Source organism: Primulina tabacum, chromosome 5 (assembly GCF_025594145.1).
Source record: "Primulina tabacum isolate GXHZ01 chromosome 5, ASM2559414v2, whole genome shotgun sequence".
Classification (NCBI taxonomy): Eukaryota; Viridiplantae; Streptophyta; class Magnoliopsida; order Lamiales; family Gesneriaceae; genus Primulina; species Primulina tabacum.
The window spans coordinates 38222981-38243590 of NC_134554.1; the positions used below are offsets into that span (position 1 = coordinate 38222981).

Consider the following 20610-nt stretch of genomic DNA (forward strand, 5'->3'; position numbering starts at 1 on the left):
ACTCAAAAAAAAAATTTAAACTACGTACTTTTATAAAATTTTCTCCTTCAATTGTGTTATTTACTTCACAAATTGAGGGACCTATTTTTATAATTTTTTTGAAAATATCCAAAAATAAATATATTATTACATACATCATCACACACTAACTCTTATTTCAACATTTAATAATTTTCAATTCTTTATTTTCAACACAACTCTTTATTTTCAACCGTAAGAACCTATTTTAGTAAATTATATTGATAACTCAATAATTTGTTAAATCATATTAAATAACTCAAAAATTTAAAAATAGTTAAAACACTAAAAATTCAGTGGGGTTGCAAGTACCTAAATGAGACTACAATTGATAGTCTACGCCCAAACCAACAATTCACCAACCACCATAAATCAACCCACCACTAACATCAATTTGATTCAATTTCGATCTTTTTTTCCGTCTAACGTTGACATGGTATCGAAATGACATCCATACTCTACATATGCAGTATCACATCAATAACATCCAGATACAAATTTGACCATATCGAAAATAGATAAATACACATTATATATATGTGTGTTATATATAAACAAAAACTTGTGTGAGACGGTCTCACGGATCGTATTTTGTGAGACGAATCTCTTATATGAGTCATCCATGAAAAAATATTACTTTTTATGCTAAGAGTATTACTTTTTATTGTAAATATCGGTAGAATTGATCCGCCTCATTGATAAAAATTCGTGATACCGTCTCACAAAAACTAACCTTATACATGACTGACGAGGACAAAGTTAGTTGGTTAGATTAGAATAGGACAATGTAAGTGTGACCATCGCCAACTCTACAACTTTCATCGGTCAACATATTTTCTACACCCACCAAAGTGGACCACTCTCTTAAATTTCTGAATTCATCCTTTTATATTATATATATATATATATATATATATATATATTTATTATAACATATGATATTATATTATGAAATTACTTCCCATTTGCTTTACTTTTTGGCATTTATCATGCAATTATTCGAATAATGTACTACTCTAGTAATTAAAAGATTATGACAGCAAATTATTGGATAATATATGGGGAGTGTTTAGTTGTCTTTGTAGAGTTGTTTGAATCGAATCGTGATAAGGTGATTCTCTCAATATGCACGTTTGTTTTTTTAATCTAGTTCATCAATCAATACATAACAATCAAATATCTCGATTTATCGCAAATATTTCTAATAATCACATCAAATAATCAATTACAAGTTAAAACTAACCACGATGTCGATTCATCACAAATAATTTCAATAATTGCATCAAATACCCGATTAAAACTGATTACAATTGTTAAAAATAAGTTTTCAAAAAGTATTTTGATTTTAAATTATTAGTTTAACAATCAAATGAATAAAAACAATTTATTTATTACAAAAATTTGTGTGAGACGATTTCGGGATTGGTCAACGGTTGAAACCGTGCATTAAACAAATATTATTTTATATGCATTAAACAATATATTTTTTTTATTATTATATAAATAGATGTGATCAAAAAATTGTATTGACATTGTAATTCAAAGATGCTATTCAAGGCAAATCAAAATATGATGTCAAAATCAACAGCCGAAAGACGGTGAAAGTTTCAAACTGAAGTCTTTAGCATTTACCATCAAACAACCACCCTTCTCTTTCTCTCTCTCACACACACGCACTACTGTTCACCTTCAAGCCAAGACGACGCCGTTGCTCCGCCATGTTTGAATCCGAGGAGTACGAGAGTAGGGCCATAGAGGTGCGGGCGACGGAGGCTCTGGGCCAGGGGTTCGACCTTGCAAGTGACTTCAGGCTCAAGTTCGTGAAGAGGTGTCCCGAGGGTGGTAGATTGTTGGTTTTGGATGAAGAGACGAGGCGTGACGTTGTCGTGCCGGGGCTCGGCGGAGGAGTCACGATTCCGGGCGTGCCGGAGTGCATCCGTGTCGATAAAGGGGATCACATAAGGTTCAAGTCTGATGTTCTCCAGTTCAATCAGGTTATTTGTTTTTCTGAATTTTTTGTTCTTATATGAGCTCGTGGGATCGCTTGTACTTATTTTTTTAAAAAAAAAAATTGACCTTTTTTAGATTGTTTTGGTGTTAGTTTATATCGGTGTTTGAAAGCATCAATCGATTAATCTGTTAATAAAGAACTTGTGTTGGATATGTGTTTTGATCCGACATTGTTGGGTGTTGGCAAATAAGCTTGAACAACTCTTTTATGTAGAAGGGTAGTCTCTTGGGATTGGCTTGCTGTGAACTTGTAATCAGCCTGTGTGTGTAGTTCGGGGTCCAGGAAAGGATTTGTTTTCTTTAATCGACAGAGATCATATGACTTTGATGTCATGAAGAATAGAGTGAACTTTTGGGTGTGTGAGTGAGCCAGCCAAGCAACAGTCGTGTTATCATATTAGTTATAGTTGTTGAAGATGAATTATTTTTTAAACGAAAGATTAAAATTCCTCAATAAAATTTAAAATGTAAAAATGAAGGATAAGACATCTTTCTGATCTATCCTATGTCAAACAAAATTAACACGTGAACGGATATGTAATCTCGATATGAATAGATTCCACAGTCACTGATTTAAGCTAATATATGTTGGCATCAGATTAAAAAAGAAGGAATGGAATCATGAATTGTTTTCTGCATGAGCCTGAATTCATTGATTTGATCAGTTTGTCTGGTTATATGGATTTTGCTATTGAAAGGGTTGTTTCTGTCATATTATTTCAGTTTGTCTGTTTATATAGATTTTGAAGTCCTTTTAGCTAAGAAAAATTGTTTTTATTGAAGATGTCGGAGCTACTTAATCAGAAGTCGTCGGTCCAGGGAAAAGTGCCGTCCGGGTATCTTAATGCTATTTTTGATTTAACCGGAGCCTGGTTGAATGATGCTGAGGACGCTAAACATCTTGCATTTGATGGTTACTTCATTTCACTTTCTGTTTGCACCTTAATGCATCACAGTTAGTTCTGCACGACCATGTGAAGAAGTCTGTTCCATCTCGTTGGAATCCAGCTGCATTATCCAGGTAAATTCAAGTTAACACCCTTCTTCTTTTTGAAATCATGAGAAGTTTTAGGGTCGATAGCCAGTATGAACATTATAGTAATTAAAGTACAAAAACCATGATAATAGTCTTGGTATTATTTTAGTATATCAGAACTTTGAGTTGACTGTAAAGCTTATGCCTATGGTTTCTGATGAATTTTATTGGCAGATAAGCCTTAATTTGGACTTCTAAAATTCATCCAAATTTGTTTTTGATTTCTGATTCCAAATCTCATAGTCATACTTGCATGCATAAACATTTAAGTCAGAACTGAGTAAGATTTTTACTTGTAACACTGAAAGAGTTTGTGTGGCCAAATAGTCTTTGATAGTGTGGCCAAATAGTCTTTGATATGACACAAAACTAGTGCTTTTGCCAAGTTAATGACTTCCCCTAGAAAAATTGTGGAGGATGGTAGTTGCTGCAGGATTAATGGCCTTTTCTGTTGTAGAAGTTTTTAAATGACACAGTTATTTGGTGATTGAAACTTGGATTCTTGGTGTGCGTTGGGTGTCTTATTAGCCGTATAAATAGTTTTTGTCGGTGTTGCATCTTATTAGCCCCATGAATAGTTTTTGCAGTGATTTTACCCTCTTAACCTGTTGTGAACGGGATACCATGAATGTGCCCTTCTTTTCTTAAAGCCACTGTGTTCTTGCTTCTATTGTTGGAAAATCTGACTTGTGCAAGTAGTGTTGTATTTTTCAAATACACCGTGGCATGTGAAAATGAGTCTCCAGTGCATAATTTTTTTTGCAAGCTATAGTTCTTTCTTCTTTAACCTTCCCCCGGAGCTTCCCCTTGCATTCATGCTCTAGATTCAGTTAGGCATGTGTTTCCGACCTTGCCAAGAGTCCTCGAGAACTATTACCATCTATTTGTCATCTTCTATCTTGTCATGGTACTGATTGATATTTATTAGCCAGATTTATTGAGACCTACGGAACACATATAGTTGTGGGATTGGCAGTCGGGGGCCAGGATTTACTTTGTGTTAAGCAGAGGTCATCTTCTCCAGTTCCTTCAGCCGAACTCAAAGGATATTTGGAGGAACTTGGAGATTGTCTGTTCTCTGATGCTAATAGTCCTATTCTAGAGAGGAAGGCAAAGGATAACCCAAAGAAGGTTGGTACATGTTTGTGTGTGTACTCTTGTGCATGTGCCTGTTCGTATTCATTTGTCGATTACTTGATTCTCGTTAGACGATACTATGATTGTTGAGTTCTTGAAATGGTTTCATTATGTAGGTTCCCGAGGTATTTACTCGTATGCTACAGCCACATACCATGCAATTTACCAGCGTTACAGAAACATCAAGCAAGGATGTAAGTTACCCTTATATTTACATATATCAATAATAGTAATTATTATAATTACTGTTGCCATTATGATAGTTGATTTGTAATATTATTTGAATCAGGGACTCACAATTATATGGTCAAAAAGAGGTGGTGACATGTTTGCTCAAAGTCATTCCCGGTGGCTCCAGACAATGGCAGCTAATCCGGAAGCTATTCTTTTCAAATTTGTCCCCATTACCTCTCTACTTAATGGAATTCCTGGGAGTGGCTATCTTAGTCACGCCATTAACCTGTACTTACGGTGTATGCTCTTCTGATTCTCTGATGTGACTTAAATTTCTTTCTTTACTTGTGGTGTATGCTCTTCTGATTCTCTGATACGACCAATAAATTTTTTTCTTTCGTTGTTATGCCTTTTTTGTCTAAACTTATGCATGGGTTTTTCCTCCGGTATTAATTATTAATGGAAAATTAACTTTAATTTCTCTTTATAGACAAGCCAGCTATAGAAGATTTGCAATATTTTTTGGAGTTTCAAGTTCCGAGACAGTGGGCGCCTCTGTTCTGTGAGTTGCCCCTGAGGCATCAAAGAAGGAAAACATCTATCCCTTCATTGCAGTTCTGTTTCTTAGGTCCAAAGATTTTTGTCAGCTCCTCCCAGGTGTGAACTAAATTTTACATTGGAAGCGAAATCATGCAAAGTCTCACTGCTCGTATGATTATTTTGGAGTTCTAAGCATGATTCTTTTATCCAAATAAAGCATTCCGCTTCATTATAGATGGTTGCATCATTCTTATCTTGATACTACAAACCCCAGCATGCTGGCTTACCTAGTCCTGTGTGCACCGAATGAAATGGCCCCTAGAGATTACTCAGATTGTATGATGTAATTTTGAATAGGTATAGGACAAACATTTGGAATTTATTTAAATTAGCGGTATGCTATCTGATGTCTGAACTGAATTCACTTCAAGTTATGTTCTTTTTTTTATATGAGAATCATGGCTCTTGATCTTCAAATTCATGTTTCATTAATAGAAATCACTGTAACAGCTATACGAAAGACGTAAGATGTTACTTTTGTGTATTTAAGTTTTTTTAACCTGGCTTTGTTATTAGATGGTTATTTTAATAAATTGGTAATCAGGGCAATCCGAGGATGGGAATTGGCGAGTAGGGTAGGAGCAATCCCCAATGAACGAGAGTTTGCGATTTCATGTGTAATTTTTTGTGAAATTACGGGTTTTTCTAAGAATAACTGAGTCGCCTTCCTGTACTGAATTTCTATATCCTCTATTAGTGATTGCACCTGTTGATAAAAAAATCTCATCATTTGAGCTCAACTGTAGGTTGTAAGTGATCAAAAAACCCGTGCTTGGCCTCCGCCTATACTTGGAAGGAAAGAAAAGCAATCGTCTAGCTGTTCATGTAGAGCATCTTTCAAATCTTCCAGATATAATGACATTTGCCTCATCTACTTCGACCGCACAGAAGCCCCAGTGGCGAGGCTCTGATGACTATGAATTCTCCGACCAGTTCTTAGAACCAGTCCGATGGAAGAAATTCTCAAATATATGCTCCTCCATTGTTAAACACGATCCCACCTGGGTTCAAGGAGAATCCAGTGGCGTTTTCATTGTGACTGGAGCACAGCTCATAATAAAGGGAAAATGGCCCCGTAAGGTCCTCCACCTCCGTCTACTTTACACCCACTTACCGAACTGCACGATCCGCAAAACAGAGTGGGCATCGACGCCCGAAGCATCTCGAAAGTCCAATTTTTTCACGAAACTGAGCACGACTTTCACATTCACCCAAAGGGCCGTGGCCGATGCTCCGAAGCAGCCTGCAGCAGCCCTTAATTCAGGTGTCTTCCCTGATGGTCCACCTGTGCCTATTCGATTCACGAAGCTGCTTAAATATGTCGATACCACCGAAGTTTCACGAGGCCCATATGATGTCCCGGGGCATTGGTTAGTAACTGCCGCTAAGTTGGTTGTTGAAGGTGGAAAAATAGGTTTGCATGTGAAGTTCGCTCTGTTAGATTACTCATAAGTGTAGTTTCCTTTTTGTCAAATGGGAAGAGGGTTATAATTTGTTTTTAGTCTATTGTTTATATCATTCTTTGAACCCATGTTTGTACATCTTATGCACCTTATGCCGCCTTAAATGATTCCCTCAAGAAGAAACGATTCTAGTGCGATTTTAACGTTGGCATTTTGACTGTGAGGTTGTGTTTGATCTACGGATCTGTATTTGTAGGATGTTGATTTTAAGTTTATCCATTTGCTTGAATAAACAAAACAAACGTAGATTTCATATCCATTTATACCAAGTTATGGTATATTTAGTGATTTCAAACGTTGAAGACATATATCATTTGAAATCCTTAACTCCAACTCTTCTTCTAAATCACATCATTTCATTTAAAAATATCAATTCAAGCGCAATTTGGATTTATGGATTTGGAGCTAAAAATTTCAAATCTATGTTATTCGAAATTCGTTTTTTTACTTGTTTGGTAATTAGTACAATGGATTTTAAATTCCCAAAAAATATAGTCATTTGAATCTTTTCTCCAAACTATTTTCTCAAATCCAAATTATTCGATTGAAATGCGACCCAAGGGTGTATTGCAAAATCAGTCGATAAATTTTTTTATACAATTAATTATGATGTATTATATTTTGGGTATTTAGCAACATAACATGAACCTTTTGATATAACCATTATGACAAACTCCACCATTATATTATATTTTTGTTAGGTTTCACCATCAAATCAAATAAAGACAATGACTTTTGTACCTTTTATGTTTGGCAAAAACCCGTGTGAGATGTCTCACGGGTCGTATTTTATGATATGAATATCTTATTTGGGGCATCCATGAAAAAATATTACTTTTTATGCTAAGAATATTATTTTTTATTTTGAATATCGGTAGAGTTGATCCGTCTCACAAATAAAGATTCGTGAGACCGTCTCACAACAGACCTACTCTTTGTGTTATCAATTGAATCTGTCCACAAATATCAAAACTAAATTAGCCATTTTGTCAATAAAATAAATGACTAAAGGAATTATTCCTAAGATCAGTTTTCATCGCAACATTAAAAGTAATAGATATAAATTAGTATGATATGTTTTTATTCTTAATCAATAGGTAAATAATTTGAAAGTAAAATTAAAAAGCATCAATTATTATTTAAGTTATTTTCAAATTTTAACATATAATTTATACGTGAATAAGTTCAAAGGTTGGGCTAGTTGCGGACTCAGCAATGGAAGGCCCGTCGTCTGGGCTAAGTCCCTTAATTAATTGGTCTGGGCCGATCACTCGGTTGAGCTTATTGGGTCAGGCCTTCTTTGGTTGAGCCGACCTCCCTTCACCATCAATCAATAGAGTCATTTGGTTCAAAATTAAAATAAAAGATTTGAAATCTCTTATGTTATATTTTTTATGCCCTAATTTCAATTTCATTCCCCATCTTAGTCATTTCATACATGTCACCGACTATAAATTATAGATAAAAACTTGTGTGAAACGGTCACACGAGTCATATTTTGTGAGACGGATCTCTTATTTGGATCATCCATGAAAAAATATTACTTTTTAAGTTAAAAATATTACTTTTATTGTGAATATAGGTAAGGTTGACCCGTCTCACAGATAAAGATATGTGAGACCGTCTCACAAGAGACCTACTCTAAATTATAAATACAGATCCCACATGTAAGGATAAATGTGGATCATTTAATATATTTTTAAATAACGCTACGTTCAGTATGTAAAACCTCATTGATCAATAGCATTTGCCCCCTCTTCCAGGTCCATCACAAGGAAAACGAAAACCGAGATTTGCCTTATCTTATATCAAACTCACATATTAAAAGAAAGTAATGAATTATAAATTATAACTTCGGACCACCGTGATAGTACATTCATATAACCCTTTGAAAAATGATCGAACTTTAAACAAAATTATTTTGATTTAATCAATCTCTTTTCCTACTTAGATCAAATATTTTTAATACCAACTAAGATTTTGTTTTAATAGGTAACTCTCTTTACCTTTTTTCTTTGTTTAAATTTCAGAAATAATAACTACTAATTCCATAAATCCGTCGAATTTCGAAGTCAAAGTTGTTTCAAACCGGTAATAACCAGTATGGAGCCATCGTCACTGCAGACTATAGCATGTTGAATAGTGTTTATATCCGACGTTGGGTTATAATTAATAATTTTTTGAGTAGGTCTCTTATCACATGAGACAGTCTCACATAAAACTCACTCATTTTTTTTTAGAAAAACATAGAACTAAAGTTTTTTGTGTCCTTCCAAAAATCAGTATTTAGTTGTAACCGTCTGCTTTTATGCATGTCACCAACTCCTCTTGATTACAAAAAGCAGAGAGATTAATTAATTTCAAGTACATTCTCATGGGAGGCACGCCTTTCACTCACACAAAACGACGCTCATCGCTCTGCATACGGACTCTCTGTACAACAGAATCAAATCCCCATTTCCCAGTCTCGCAAAATGATTTTCTAGTACGAAACGGTTGCAAACAAATTTAGGAGCCACAAACTCTATCACTAGGTGTGTCTTTTGATTTGCGTGCTCAATCTTTTCTGCTTAAGCATCCTCGCTTCTGGGATTTTTTTTCTTGGGTTTGGGTTTTCGACAAGAAGATTGGTGAAGTTGGTATTGGGAAATTTCTAGCTCTTTCTAAACTGGTAATGTGAGGTTTTTTAGTGGTTTCTTAGTTTGCTCTTTTACGGCTTTTTTTTATTTATTTATTTGTAGAAGATGGTTGGCATTTGATTGTTGAATAAGTGTCTGAACTCTCCCTTCTTGGAAAACGTTGAGGCCCTTTCCAGTTCATAATCATTTTTTAGAGAAATTTGACAGAAGAAACTAGTTTAATTATCTGGGTGGTTACTATAGGCTGCAGCTTTAGCCTACGTGCATGCAGAAAGAGGTGTGACCGTGTAAGGATTGTGGGCTAATTGATGGGAAATGGATGCTGTTTGTATGCATATATGTGTGTATAGGTAAAAAAAAATCATATATATATTTTATGACTGTATATCGATTTTAAATTAGAGTCGACCATCGTCCTCGGAATCAAAATTGGTTCTTGGTTTTGGTCAGTAACCACTACTGAAATTGAGTTACTAAATAGTTCAGCTCATAATTTGTTTGAAGTTTTAAGATCTTGAATACACACACGTTAGTTAATTTATATTATTTGACTTGATTTTGGTATATTAGATTTGAGCCTTGTTTTTAAATCTAATTTTTAAACAGAAATAAAATAGCGTTATCAAATATTTGAACCGCGGTTATTTTTCTTCTTCACTAACAGTTAAAATTTAAAGAAAGAATCAACTTTTATTTCAAATCTATGGGAATCCAAATTATCAAGAAACTGGATCAATTCCTGTTCTATCATCTATTGATTGTTGAAATCGAAATGAGGTTTAGATGGTGTTTTTTTGGGTATCCCCACTGTGCATCTTTCTCGAGTCCAACGCCTGGGAATAAAGCTGACATTTTTTCCCAGTTATTACTTGCCACACCACTCACAATCAATACAAAGCTGACACCCAGAATTCCTTCAGGTGTTCCCTTTTGAAATTTCCATGAAATCTCTCAAGGGGGAACACTTTGCCTAATATTAAGTGCCTAATTTTAAATTTCATTAAATTTCTTGGATTCTGCATTTGATCATTATTGGATTTTTTTGTGTTCATAAATATTAGCACTAACAATTTTGTGTTAAAGACCATAGGCTGACACTTTTCTAGCATGTTCCATGTGAATGAAATTTAGAGTACTTTGGATTATTATCATAGTTCAATCATTGCTCCCGTGTTTGTGCGATGTATAAAAAAACCAATTTTGGATTTAGGAAATGATTTTTGTGCAGTCAATAAGTTAGCTTCTGGTGGGGCTGGTGGCTTTTTTGAGGTTAAGAATATTGAAGTCAGCCCAAGGTAATTTCCTTATGATGTTTTTAATAGTCATAATTTTTCGTCTCCAAGGCCGATGACTCGTATCAAGATCAGGATGAGATCTTTGCAATAAATTTTCGTTTTTCTTTTATCTCCCTCACTTTTAATTAGGTTGGGCTGCCTGACTCCGGCCTGCCTGGCATAACAAAAAAATAGACCCAACTATGAAATAAACTTGGGCTGGAAGGCTCATCCCATTCAAAGCCCGATTTGATGCACTAGCGCTTCTATAGTCCAAGTAATGAAACTGATTCAGTTGAATCAGTCTCATCTCATGAATGATTGTAACAAAAAGTATGTTAAAGTTTTAAGTTACACATTTAATTTTTCTAAAAACAGAATTTTATTTTCAGAAAATAAGATTTTATTGGGATTTTATTGGACGCGGGGGGGGGGGGGGGGGGGGGGGGGGGGGGGGGGGGGGGGTGTTGTACATATATACTATTCTATATCATATGCTGCTTCCTATTCAAAATTCTTGGTTCATCCTATGTCATATATTTTCCGCTTATGTGTTCTCAAGTGATGAAGTTGCAATTTATGGCATTTGCTTGAAATACAGCTCCTTGACCATTCAGTTTATGATTATTGATTACTTGTACAGTTGGTTTACAACTCTTCCATTAGATTATACAAAGTAGTTCTTATTTAGAATCCTCTAAAGTAATTTACATGACAACAACAGGGCATTTTAGAAAATTTTCATCTAATTTATTTCATAAACGCAGGCTTACCTTGATATCTGAAGTGCATCTGCTATCCTAAACATGCTCCTAACTACAAATGCTTGTTGGAAATCTTCTTGCGTTCTTCTCCTCATTTTGCTCGTCTGCTGCATTTCGGAACTGTCTTCAAGTGCCATTTTACTCAATGATACTGACTTATTGAATGATCTAAGAAACTCCCTCGTTGATAAACAAGAGATTCTCCCGAGTTGGTTTGATCCGGAGACTTTTCCGTGCAAATGGGCCGGAATAAAGTGTGATGGTTTAGTAAGCCATATAGAATTGCCATGTAAAAATAAATCACCTCATAACCTTCCATTGCCTAGGAAAATTGGTGAGTTTCGATCTCTCAAATATCTTAACCTCAGCGGCTGTGCTTTCACTGGTGAAATTTATCAAGAATTTTGGGACTTGGAGAATTTAGAGGTTCTTGATCTGAGTGACAATAGATTAACTGGAGTACTGCCTCCAAGCATCGCTAAACTGAAATATCTGAAGCAACTTGTTCTTGATGACAATTGTTTTTCGGGAACTTTACCATCTACAATTGGTCTACTCACTGAGCTTAAGGAACTATCTCTGCATTCAAATTCTTTTTCGGGAAATCTCCCAAAAGAACTTGGTAACCTTCAGCAAATGGAGTCTCTTGATATCAGCAACAACGTTTTCTCTGGGAGTCTTCCATTGAGTTTAGCTAATCTTACAAGGCTTTTGTACTTCAGTGCTCGACAGAACAAATTTTCGGGTAGTTTGTTTGCAGAAATTGGGAAACTACAGATGCTTCGAATTCTTGATTTTGCATGGAATTTTCTTACTGGGACCATACCATCTTCGATTGGCAATCTGACAAATCTTGAAGTACTTGATCTTCAGAATTGCAGGTTCAAAGGAAATGTTCCTGAAGAAATTTCAATGCTGAGTCGCTTGAGTTACTTGAATCTAGCCCAGAATACTTTTGATGGAGAATTGCCTGCAAGTATTGGGAGGCTGATCAATCTAGTTTATCTCATTGCTCCAAACTCGGGGTTGCATGGAACCATACCTTCTGGTTTGGGAAACTGCAAGAATTTAAAGATAATAAATCTGTCTTTTAATTCATTTTCTGGTCACTTACCCGCTGATCTTGTAGGACTAGAGTCCATCAGTTCACTTCTCCTTGACTCAAACCATTTGTCAGGTCCAGTGCCCGAGTGGATTTCCGAGTGGAGAAAAGCCGAGTCTATTGTGCTCTCACAGAACCTTTTTACTGGGAATTTACCACTACTTAGTCTTCCTTCACTGACCCTTTTAGATGTAAGTGCCAACAAGCTATTTGGTAAAATATCTTCAGATATATGCAGTGCTCGGTCGCTGGCAACTCTTTCACTATCCAGAAACAAATTCTCTGGTAGTATAGGTGATGCTTTCAGTGCCTGTTATAGCCTCACAGATTTGATATTGTCTGACAATGAAATCTCGGGTGAAATACCAGCCTATTTGGGAAACTTGGACTGATAATTTTGGAACTCTCAAAAAACAAATTGCACGGTAGAATTCCAGATCAACTCTGGGAGTCCAAAACACTTATGGAGATCTCATTAAGCGATAATTTACTTGAAGGGACAATATCAAGTGCAGTTTCTAACGTCCTGACGCTTGAAAGACTGCAACTTGATAGTAATTTGTTTGAAGGCAACATCCCTTCTAGCATTGGAAAGCTTAAAAACCTGACTAATTTATCTTTACATGGTAATAAGTTAACTGGAAGTGTACCATCGGAAGTATTTAAGTGTTCAAACCTCGTATCTTTGGATCTCGGTGCAAATGGGCTGACAGGTGAAATTCCAAAATCCATATCTGAACTGAAGTTGTTAGACAACTTAGTCCTCTCAGACAATCATTTCTCTGGGTTCATACCCGAGGAGATTTGCTCCGGTTTCCAGAGAGTGTCTTTACCAGACTCAGAGTTCGTTCAACATTATGGCATGCTTGATCTGTCTCGCAATGACCTTGAGGGGCCGATTCCCGAATCAATCAGGAACTGCGTCGTTATCACAGAACTACTTTTTCAGGGAAACAAGCTCAATGGGAGTATCCCTGATGGGTTGGCTTCGCTTGTTAATTTAACTTTACTTGACTTATCATCCAATAATTTATCAGGTTTCCTCGATTCTCAGTTTTTCTCAATGAAAAATCTTCAAGGTGTCGTACTTTCTCATAACAACATTCGAGGGTCGATTCCTGATAATATAGGGTTGACAATGCCAAATCTAGCCAAGCTTGATCTCTCAAATAATGTCTTAACAGGTCCATTGCCAGCTTCACTATTCCGTATTAAAACTTTGTCCTATTTGGATGTCAGTTCAAATTATTTGTCCGGCTCAATTTCGTTCAACCTTGGAAGTATCAGTTCTCTCCTGGTCGTAAATGCCAGCAACAACAAATTCTCTGGTTTCCTTGATGATTCAATCTCAAATCTAACATCTCTGTCTGTATTGGACCTTCACAACAACACATTCACAGGAAAATTGCCTGTTTCTCTTGCAACACTTGTTGCATTGACGTATCTTGACATATCAGAAAACAAGTTTCAATATGATTTTCCCTGTAAAATTTGTGACATAGAAGGCCTCGCTTTTGCAAATTTCTCCAGCAACAGTTTCTCTACGGGCTATCCAGCCTCTTGTGCTGAGGCAAAGTCATGTTTTCTTGGCCTACCTATGCTACCTTCTAGGAAAATTTATTCGTCCACTTCGATTGGGCGTCGTTCTTCATTGTTAGCTGTTGCTATTGGAGCGATAATCTTCTTGATCCTACTCTGTGGTCTTCTCAGATGGAAAATGCTGAAAAAGGACAGCACAGTTGTTGGCGGCTCCAATGGTAAGCCTGAGTCAGCTTCTAATGAGGGGCTTTTAGAAAAGAAAATAAAGGAGCCCTTGAGTATTAATGTTGCCACCTTCGAGTATTCTCTGTTGCGGCTAAAAGCTGCTGATATTTTATCAGCAACTGAAAATTTTAGCAAGAGTTATATCATTGGCGATGGTGGGTTCGGGACGGTATACAAAGCAAGGCTTCCCGATGGACGAACTATAGCTGTCAAAAGGCTTAATGGAGGCCATTTACATGGGGAACGCGAATTCTTGGCCGAAATGGAGACTATTGGAAAGGTAAAACACGATAACTTACTATCATTGCTTGGTTATTGTGTGTTTGCAGATGAGAGATTCTTGATATATGAGTATATGGAAAATGGGAGCCTGGACTTTTGGCTGAGGAATCAGGCAGCTGCATTTGAAGGGCTCAACTGGGCTACTCGGATCAAGATTGCCTTGGGGTCTGCTAAGGGGCTTGCTTTTCTGCACCACGGGTTCGTTCCCCACATCATTCACAGAGATGTAAAGTCCAGTAACATATTGCTAGACAAAAACTTTGAACCTCGTGTCTCGGATTTTGGCTTGGCTCGTATAATAAGTGCTTGCGAGAGCCATGTTTCAACCATTCTAGCGGGTACATTCGGTTACATACCCCCAGAATACGGCCAGAAAATGGTGGCCACGACCAAGGGAGACGTTTACAGCTTTGGAGTGGTGATGCTCGAGCTCGTAACGGGACGAGCACCTATTGGACAAGCCGATGTTGAGGGAGGCAATCTTGTAGGATGGGCGAGATGGATGATTAAAAATGGCAGGGAATGTGAAATACTCGATCCTTTTTTGTCTCGTTTTGCATCGTTGAAGGATCAGATGTTGCGTGTTCTTGACATTGCAAGGTCATGCACATGCGACGAGCCGTGGATGCGGCCTACAATGATGGAGGTTGTTAAGCTGCTAAAAAAGGCCAAGATGGAGGATTGATGTTGCTGATATTGATCAAAACTTGGTGTTTCTATCTCTTTTCTGCGGGGAGTATGAGAATCTTCTTAAATGTTTGGTAGGACGATAAAAGCAATCTTGCATTAGTTTACCTATGAATCCAAGTAAACTGGACAATATTCTTTCAATCTATATGGAGACTCCATGCCTCCATCTGTTCATATATTCATCAAGCTCCACATTTTAAACTTTATTGTGTGCTCGTCTTGTGAGAGAAAATATTGCTAGTAATCACTGAAACTTTGCCAGATATCGAGTCGATGTCGATGGTTATGCTACTTATTTTAAACTCGACATAGTCGTACCTGATAATTTTTTGACATAATTCGAATCTTAAGCATTAGGCCCTTGAGGAACAAGACATGATTATATGAATTTTGAAATGGTAATTTTAATCCAATCATCCAAATCATGAAAATGAGCTTTAGATTAAATTCACATTTTCTTTCCTTTTTCATAAAAAATTATTATAATAAACCTTGTGAGTTATGACATATTTTAATTGTTTAAGCCCACTAAAAAAACACATGATTATTGCTTGAAGAGACCTATTATATGGTCGTCACCTATCTCACGTACAAATATTAGAAAAGAGTTACGGAAAACTCTCAAGTTATAAAACAAGTGTTTGAAATGTAAATGATAGCTTACCTTGAGAATGAAAAAGATATGTCATAGACTTTTTTTTTAGATTTATCGAGCCTTCCTAAATGTCAAGCTCATAAATCTAAAAAAAAAGTCTGGCATATCTTTTTCATTCTCAAGGTAAGCTATCATTTACATTTCAAACACTAGTTTTATAACTTGAGAGTTTTCCGTGACTCTTTTCTAATATTTGTACGTGAGATAAGTGACGACCCAAAGAATTTGTTTCTTAGATATTGTTGAAGTGTCAGCTGACTACCTAGATTCACTGGTTATCTGAATAATCTTTTTTTGGTTGATATGATTTCTTGACTACATAAATACGTAATGAACTTTCCAAAGAGATCATTAAGAGGTCGTTAATAGAGGAAAGGGACACCATGTTTTGAAACCTCAAACTTATTGTCAACGAATCCATTGATCTTCTCTATGTTGAGTGAAGGAAGAAAGTGTTACAGGTGGGGTACGTATAGTTTTGATCCATCGTATCGGTCTTTGTGTTTATAAATGAGGTGTCATTCATCTATTTGATGTGAACAAACATATCTAAAGGCCTAAAAAACCGTAGTCTTGTTATCATTCATAAGAAAACTAACTTACGTCTTTTTTTCGTCCCCTAGATGCTTGGGTCCGAGAGGACTCCCTCGTAGTAATGTCAGCAGCTCATATGATTATTTATTTTTAATCTCAAGTTCGACTAGTGTAATTTTCAAATAACTTGAATTTGAAGGTAGATATATTGTGAGTATTGTATTGATAAAAATTTCATTCCATTTTTGCTCGAATTTTTTTTTTTTAAATTTAACGTAAAATATAAAAATATAATATTTGATGTGTACGAAGTTTAGATAATAATAATAACTTTAGTTGATCTAGTAAAATCAATCGTCATACATTTGTAAAGTGATTATATATATATATAGTGAGACAGTCTCACGGGTCGTATTTTGTGAGACATGTATCTTATTTGAGTCATGCATGAAAAAATATTATTTTTTATGGTAAGAATATTACTTTTTATTGTGAATATCGGTAGGGTTGACCCGTTTCACAGATAAAGATTCGTATGACCGTCTCACAAGAGACCTACTCATATATTCATAACTCACACGTAATACATATAATTGAAATACAGTAATAATTTCCGGGTACTCCTTTTCACGCAAACAATATTTCTCGAGTCTCAAATTGGATAAATTGTTAACGACATAGCCAAAAAGTCTACAAATAAAGAAATAAATTCAATATTGTAGTGATTTTTCAATTATTTATTGTGATTATTTATTTGATATGTTATAATTCAAATATTTGTTACAAAACTTATGAAATTATTCATAATAATAATAATTTATAAAATATGTTTAAAATTAATATAGTGAATTGATGTATTAATTCCAAGGATTTTCAGTAATCTCTCAGGCAGGGATATTAATAATGCAGGGATATTAATAAGAAATTTATGTTTGTGATTTTAGTCTTCTATTTTGTCTAATATCAATCTCAGTATGCTATATTGTTTTTTTTTTCTCAATTTTAATTTTAATTTTTAGATATTCTAAGCACTCTCATGTTTCTTTTTAGGGTAAATTGTAGATAAATTCCTAAACCCCAACTCAAATTTATATACCTAAAAACTTTTGCCTAAACTCCCTAAAAAGTTGAAAATGACAAAAATACCCCTTATAAGTGTAATTTCTAATGATTGATTTTCAGGGCCTTAAAAATTGTATCAGAGCCGAGGTAAAATTATTTCAAACATACAAAATTATTATTATCAAGAAATTAAATGTTTGAGGAGGAGAATTTTCTCGATTAACATGAATCCGAACATAGGTTCGAGATTAACTATTTACAGGATTTATTTCAGAACTCTGGAATATTGAAACAGGAAGATCTAGCCAAGGTAAGATATCAAAGAGGAACTTATCAAAGTCCTAAGGTAAACTTATGATTCAAAATAACTGGTTCTTAGAAATAGAACCGGATTCCTCTAAACTCTCTGGAGATCTTAGAGAAATTCATAAGACGGTACAAAATTATGGCAATATGATGTATTACGTACCACAAAATATGGAAAAAATTCTTGAAAATCAGGAAGAAATTCTTGGAATATTAAAGGATATTCGAACAAGAATTCAAATCATAGAACAACAACCAAGTTCTAGTAAAAGAACTTCAGAAGAAAGGTTACCACCATTATTTGGTACTGAACCCTTGTTACATTAACAAGGGAAGGCCAAAGTAGTGTTAAAACATTTGATTGAAGTCTGACAATGAAATCTCGGGTGAAATACCAGCCTATTTTGGGAAACTTGGACTGATAATTTTGGAACTCTCAAAAAACAAATTGCACGGTAGAATTCCAGATCAACTCTGGGAGTCCAAAACACTTATGGAGATCTCATTAAGCGATAATTTACTTGAAGGGACAATATCAAGTGCAGTTTCTAACGTCCTGACGCTTGAAAGACTGCAACTTGATAGTAATTTGTTTGAAGGCAACATCCCTTCTAGCATTGGAAAGCTTAAAAACCTGACTAATTTATCTTTACATGGTAATAAGTTAACTGGAAGTGTACCATCGGAAGTATTTAAGTGTTCAAACCTCGTATCTTTGGATCTCGGTGCAAATGGGCTGACAGGTGAAATTCCAAAATCCATATCTGAACTGAAGTTGTTAGACAACTTAGTCCTCTCAGACAATCATTTCTCTGGGTTCATACCCGAGGAGATTTGCTCCGGTTTCCAGAGAGTGTCTTTACCAGACTCAGAGTTCGTTCAACATTATGGCATGCTTGATCTGTCTCGCAATGACCTTGAGGGGCCGATTCCCGAATCAATCAGGAACTGCGTCGTTATCACAGAACTACTTTTTCAGGGAAACAAGCTCAATGGGAGTATCCCTGATGGGTTGGCTTCGCTTGTTAATTTAACTTTACTTGACTTATCATCCAATAATTTATCAGGTTTCCTCGATTCTCAGTTTTTCTCAATGAAAAATCTTCAAGGTGTCGTACTTTCTCATAACAACATTCGAGGGTCGATTCCTGATAATATAGGGTTGACAATGCCAAATCTAGCCAAGCTTGATCTCTCAAATAATGTCTTAACAGGTCCATTGCCAGCTTCACTATTCCGTATTAAAACTTTGTCCTATTTGGATGTCAGTTCAAATTATTTGTCCGGCTCAATTTCGTTCAACCTTGGAAGTATCAGTTCTCTCCTGGTCGTAAATGCCAGCAACAACAAATTCTCTGGTTTCCTTGATGATTCAATCTCAAATCTAACATCTCTGTCTGTATTGGACCTTCACAACAACACATTCACAGGAAAATTGCCTGTTTCTCTTGCAACACTTGTTGCATTGACGTATCTTGACATATCAGAAAACAAGTTTCAATATGATTTTCCCTGTAAAATTTGTGACATAGAAGGCCTCGCTTTTGCAAATTTCTCCAGCAACAGTTTCTCTACGGGCTATCCAGCCTCTTGTGCTGAGGCAAAGTCATGTTTTCTTGGCCTACCTATGCTACCTTCTAGGAAAATTTATTCGTCCACTTCGATTGGGCGTCGTTCTTCATTGTTAGCTGTTGCTATTGGAGCGATAATCTTCTTGATCCTACTCTGTGGTCTTCTCAGATGGAAAATGCTGAAAAAGGACAGCACAGTTGTTGGCGGCTCCAATGGTAAGCCTGAGTCAGCTTCTAATGAGGGGCTTTTAGAAAAGAAAATAAAGGAGCCCTTGAGTATTAATGTTGCCACCTTCGAGTATTCTCTGTTGCGGCTAAAAGCTGCTGATATTTTATCAGCAACTGAAAATTTTAGCAAGAGTTATATCATTGGCGATGGTGGGTTCGGGACGGTATACAAAGCAAGGCTTCCCGATGGACGAACTATAGCTGTCAAAAGGCTTAATGGAGGCCATTTACATGGGGAACGCGAATTCTTGGCCGAAATGGAGACTATTGGAAAGGTAAAACACGATAACTTACTATCATTGCTTGGTTATTGTGTGTTTGCAGATGAGAGATTCTTGATATATGAGTATATGGAAAATGGGAGCCTGGACTTTTGGCTGAGGAATCAGGCAGCTGCATTTGAAGGGCTCAACTGGGCTACTCGGATCAAGATTGCCTTGGGGTCTGCTAAGGGGCTTGCTTTTCTGCACCACGGGTTCGTTCCCCACATCATTCACAGAGATGTAAAGTCCAGTAACATATTGCTAGACAAAAACTTTGAACCTCGTGTCTCGGATTTTGGCTTGGCTCGTATAATAAGTGCTTGCGAGAGCCATGTTTCAACCATTCTAGCGGGTACATTCGGTTACATACCCCCAGAATACGGCCAGAAAATGGTGGCCACGACCAAGGGAGACGTTTACAGCTTTGGAGTGGTGATGCTCGAGCTCGTAACGGGACGAGCACCTATTGGACAAGCCGATGTTGAGGGAGGCAATCTTGTAGGATGGGCGAGATGGATGATTAAAATGGCAGGGAATGTGAAATACTCGATCCTTTTTTGTCTCGTTTTGCATCGTTGAAGGATCAGATGTTGCGTGTTCTTGACATTGCAAGGTCATGCACATGCGACGAGCCGTGGATGCGGCCTACAATGATGGAGGTTGTTAAGCTGCTAAAAAAGGCCAAGATGGAGGATTGATGTTGCTGATATTGATCAAAACTTGGTGTTTCTATCTCTTTTCTGCGGGGAGTATGAGAATCTTCTTAAATGTTTGGTAGGACGATAAAAGCAATCTTGCATTAGTTTACCTATGAATCCAAGTAAACTGGACAATATTTCTTTCAATCTATATGGAGACTCCATGCCTCCATCTGTTCATATATTCATCAAGCTCCACATTTTAAACTTTATTGTGTGCTCGTCTTGTGAGAGAAAATATTGCTAGTAATCACTGAAACTTTGCCAGATATCGAGTCGATGTCGATGGTTATGCTACTTATTTTAAACTCGACATAGTCGTACCTGATAATTTTTTGAC

The 20610-nt window shown here is 36.2% G+C and overlaps 1 protein-coding gene and 1 pseudogene across 1 annotated transcript; both read left to right on the top strand.

Annotated features, from left to right (window-relative positions):
- Positions 1–1592: 1592 nt before the first annotated feature.
- On the top strand, positions 1593–6581 carry LOC142547590 (MACPF domain-containing protein At4g24290-like; annotated as a pseudogene).
- Positions 6582–8990: 2409 nt separating this feature from the next.
- LOC142544429 (uncharacterized) lies at positions 8991–20393 on the top strand. Its single transcript, XM_075651478.1, is given in 6 exon segments — positions 8991–9109; positions 11119–12601; positions 12604–14945; positions 17500–17514; positions 17878–20092; positions 20095–20393. Coding segments are annotated over 5 exon segments (6192 nt in total). The 5' UTR covers positions 8991–9109; positions 11119–11157; the 3' UTR covers positions 20271–20393.
- The last annotated feature ends 217 nt before the right edge of the window (positions 20394–20610 follow it).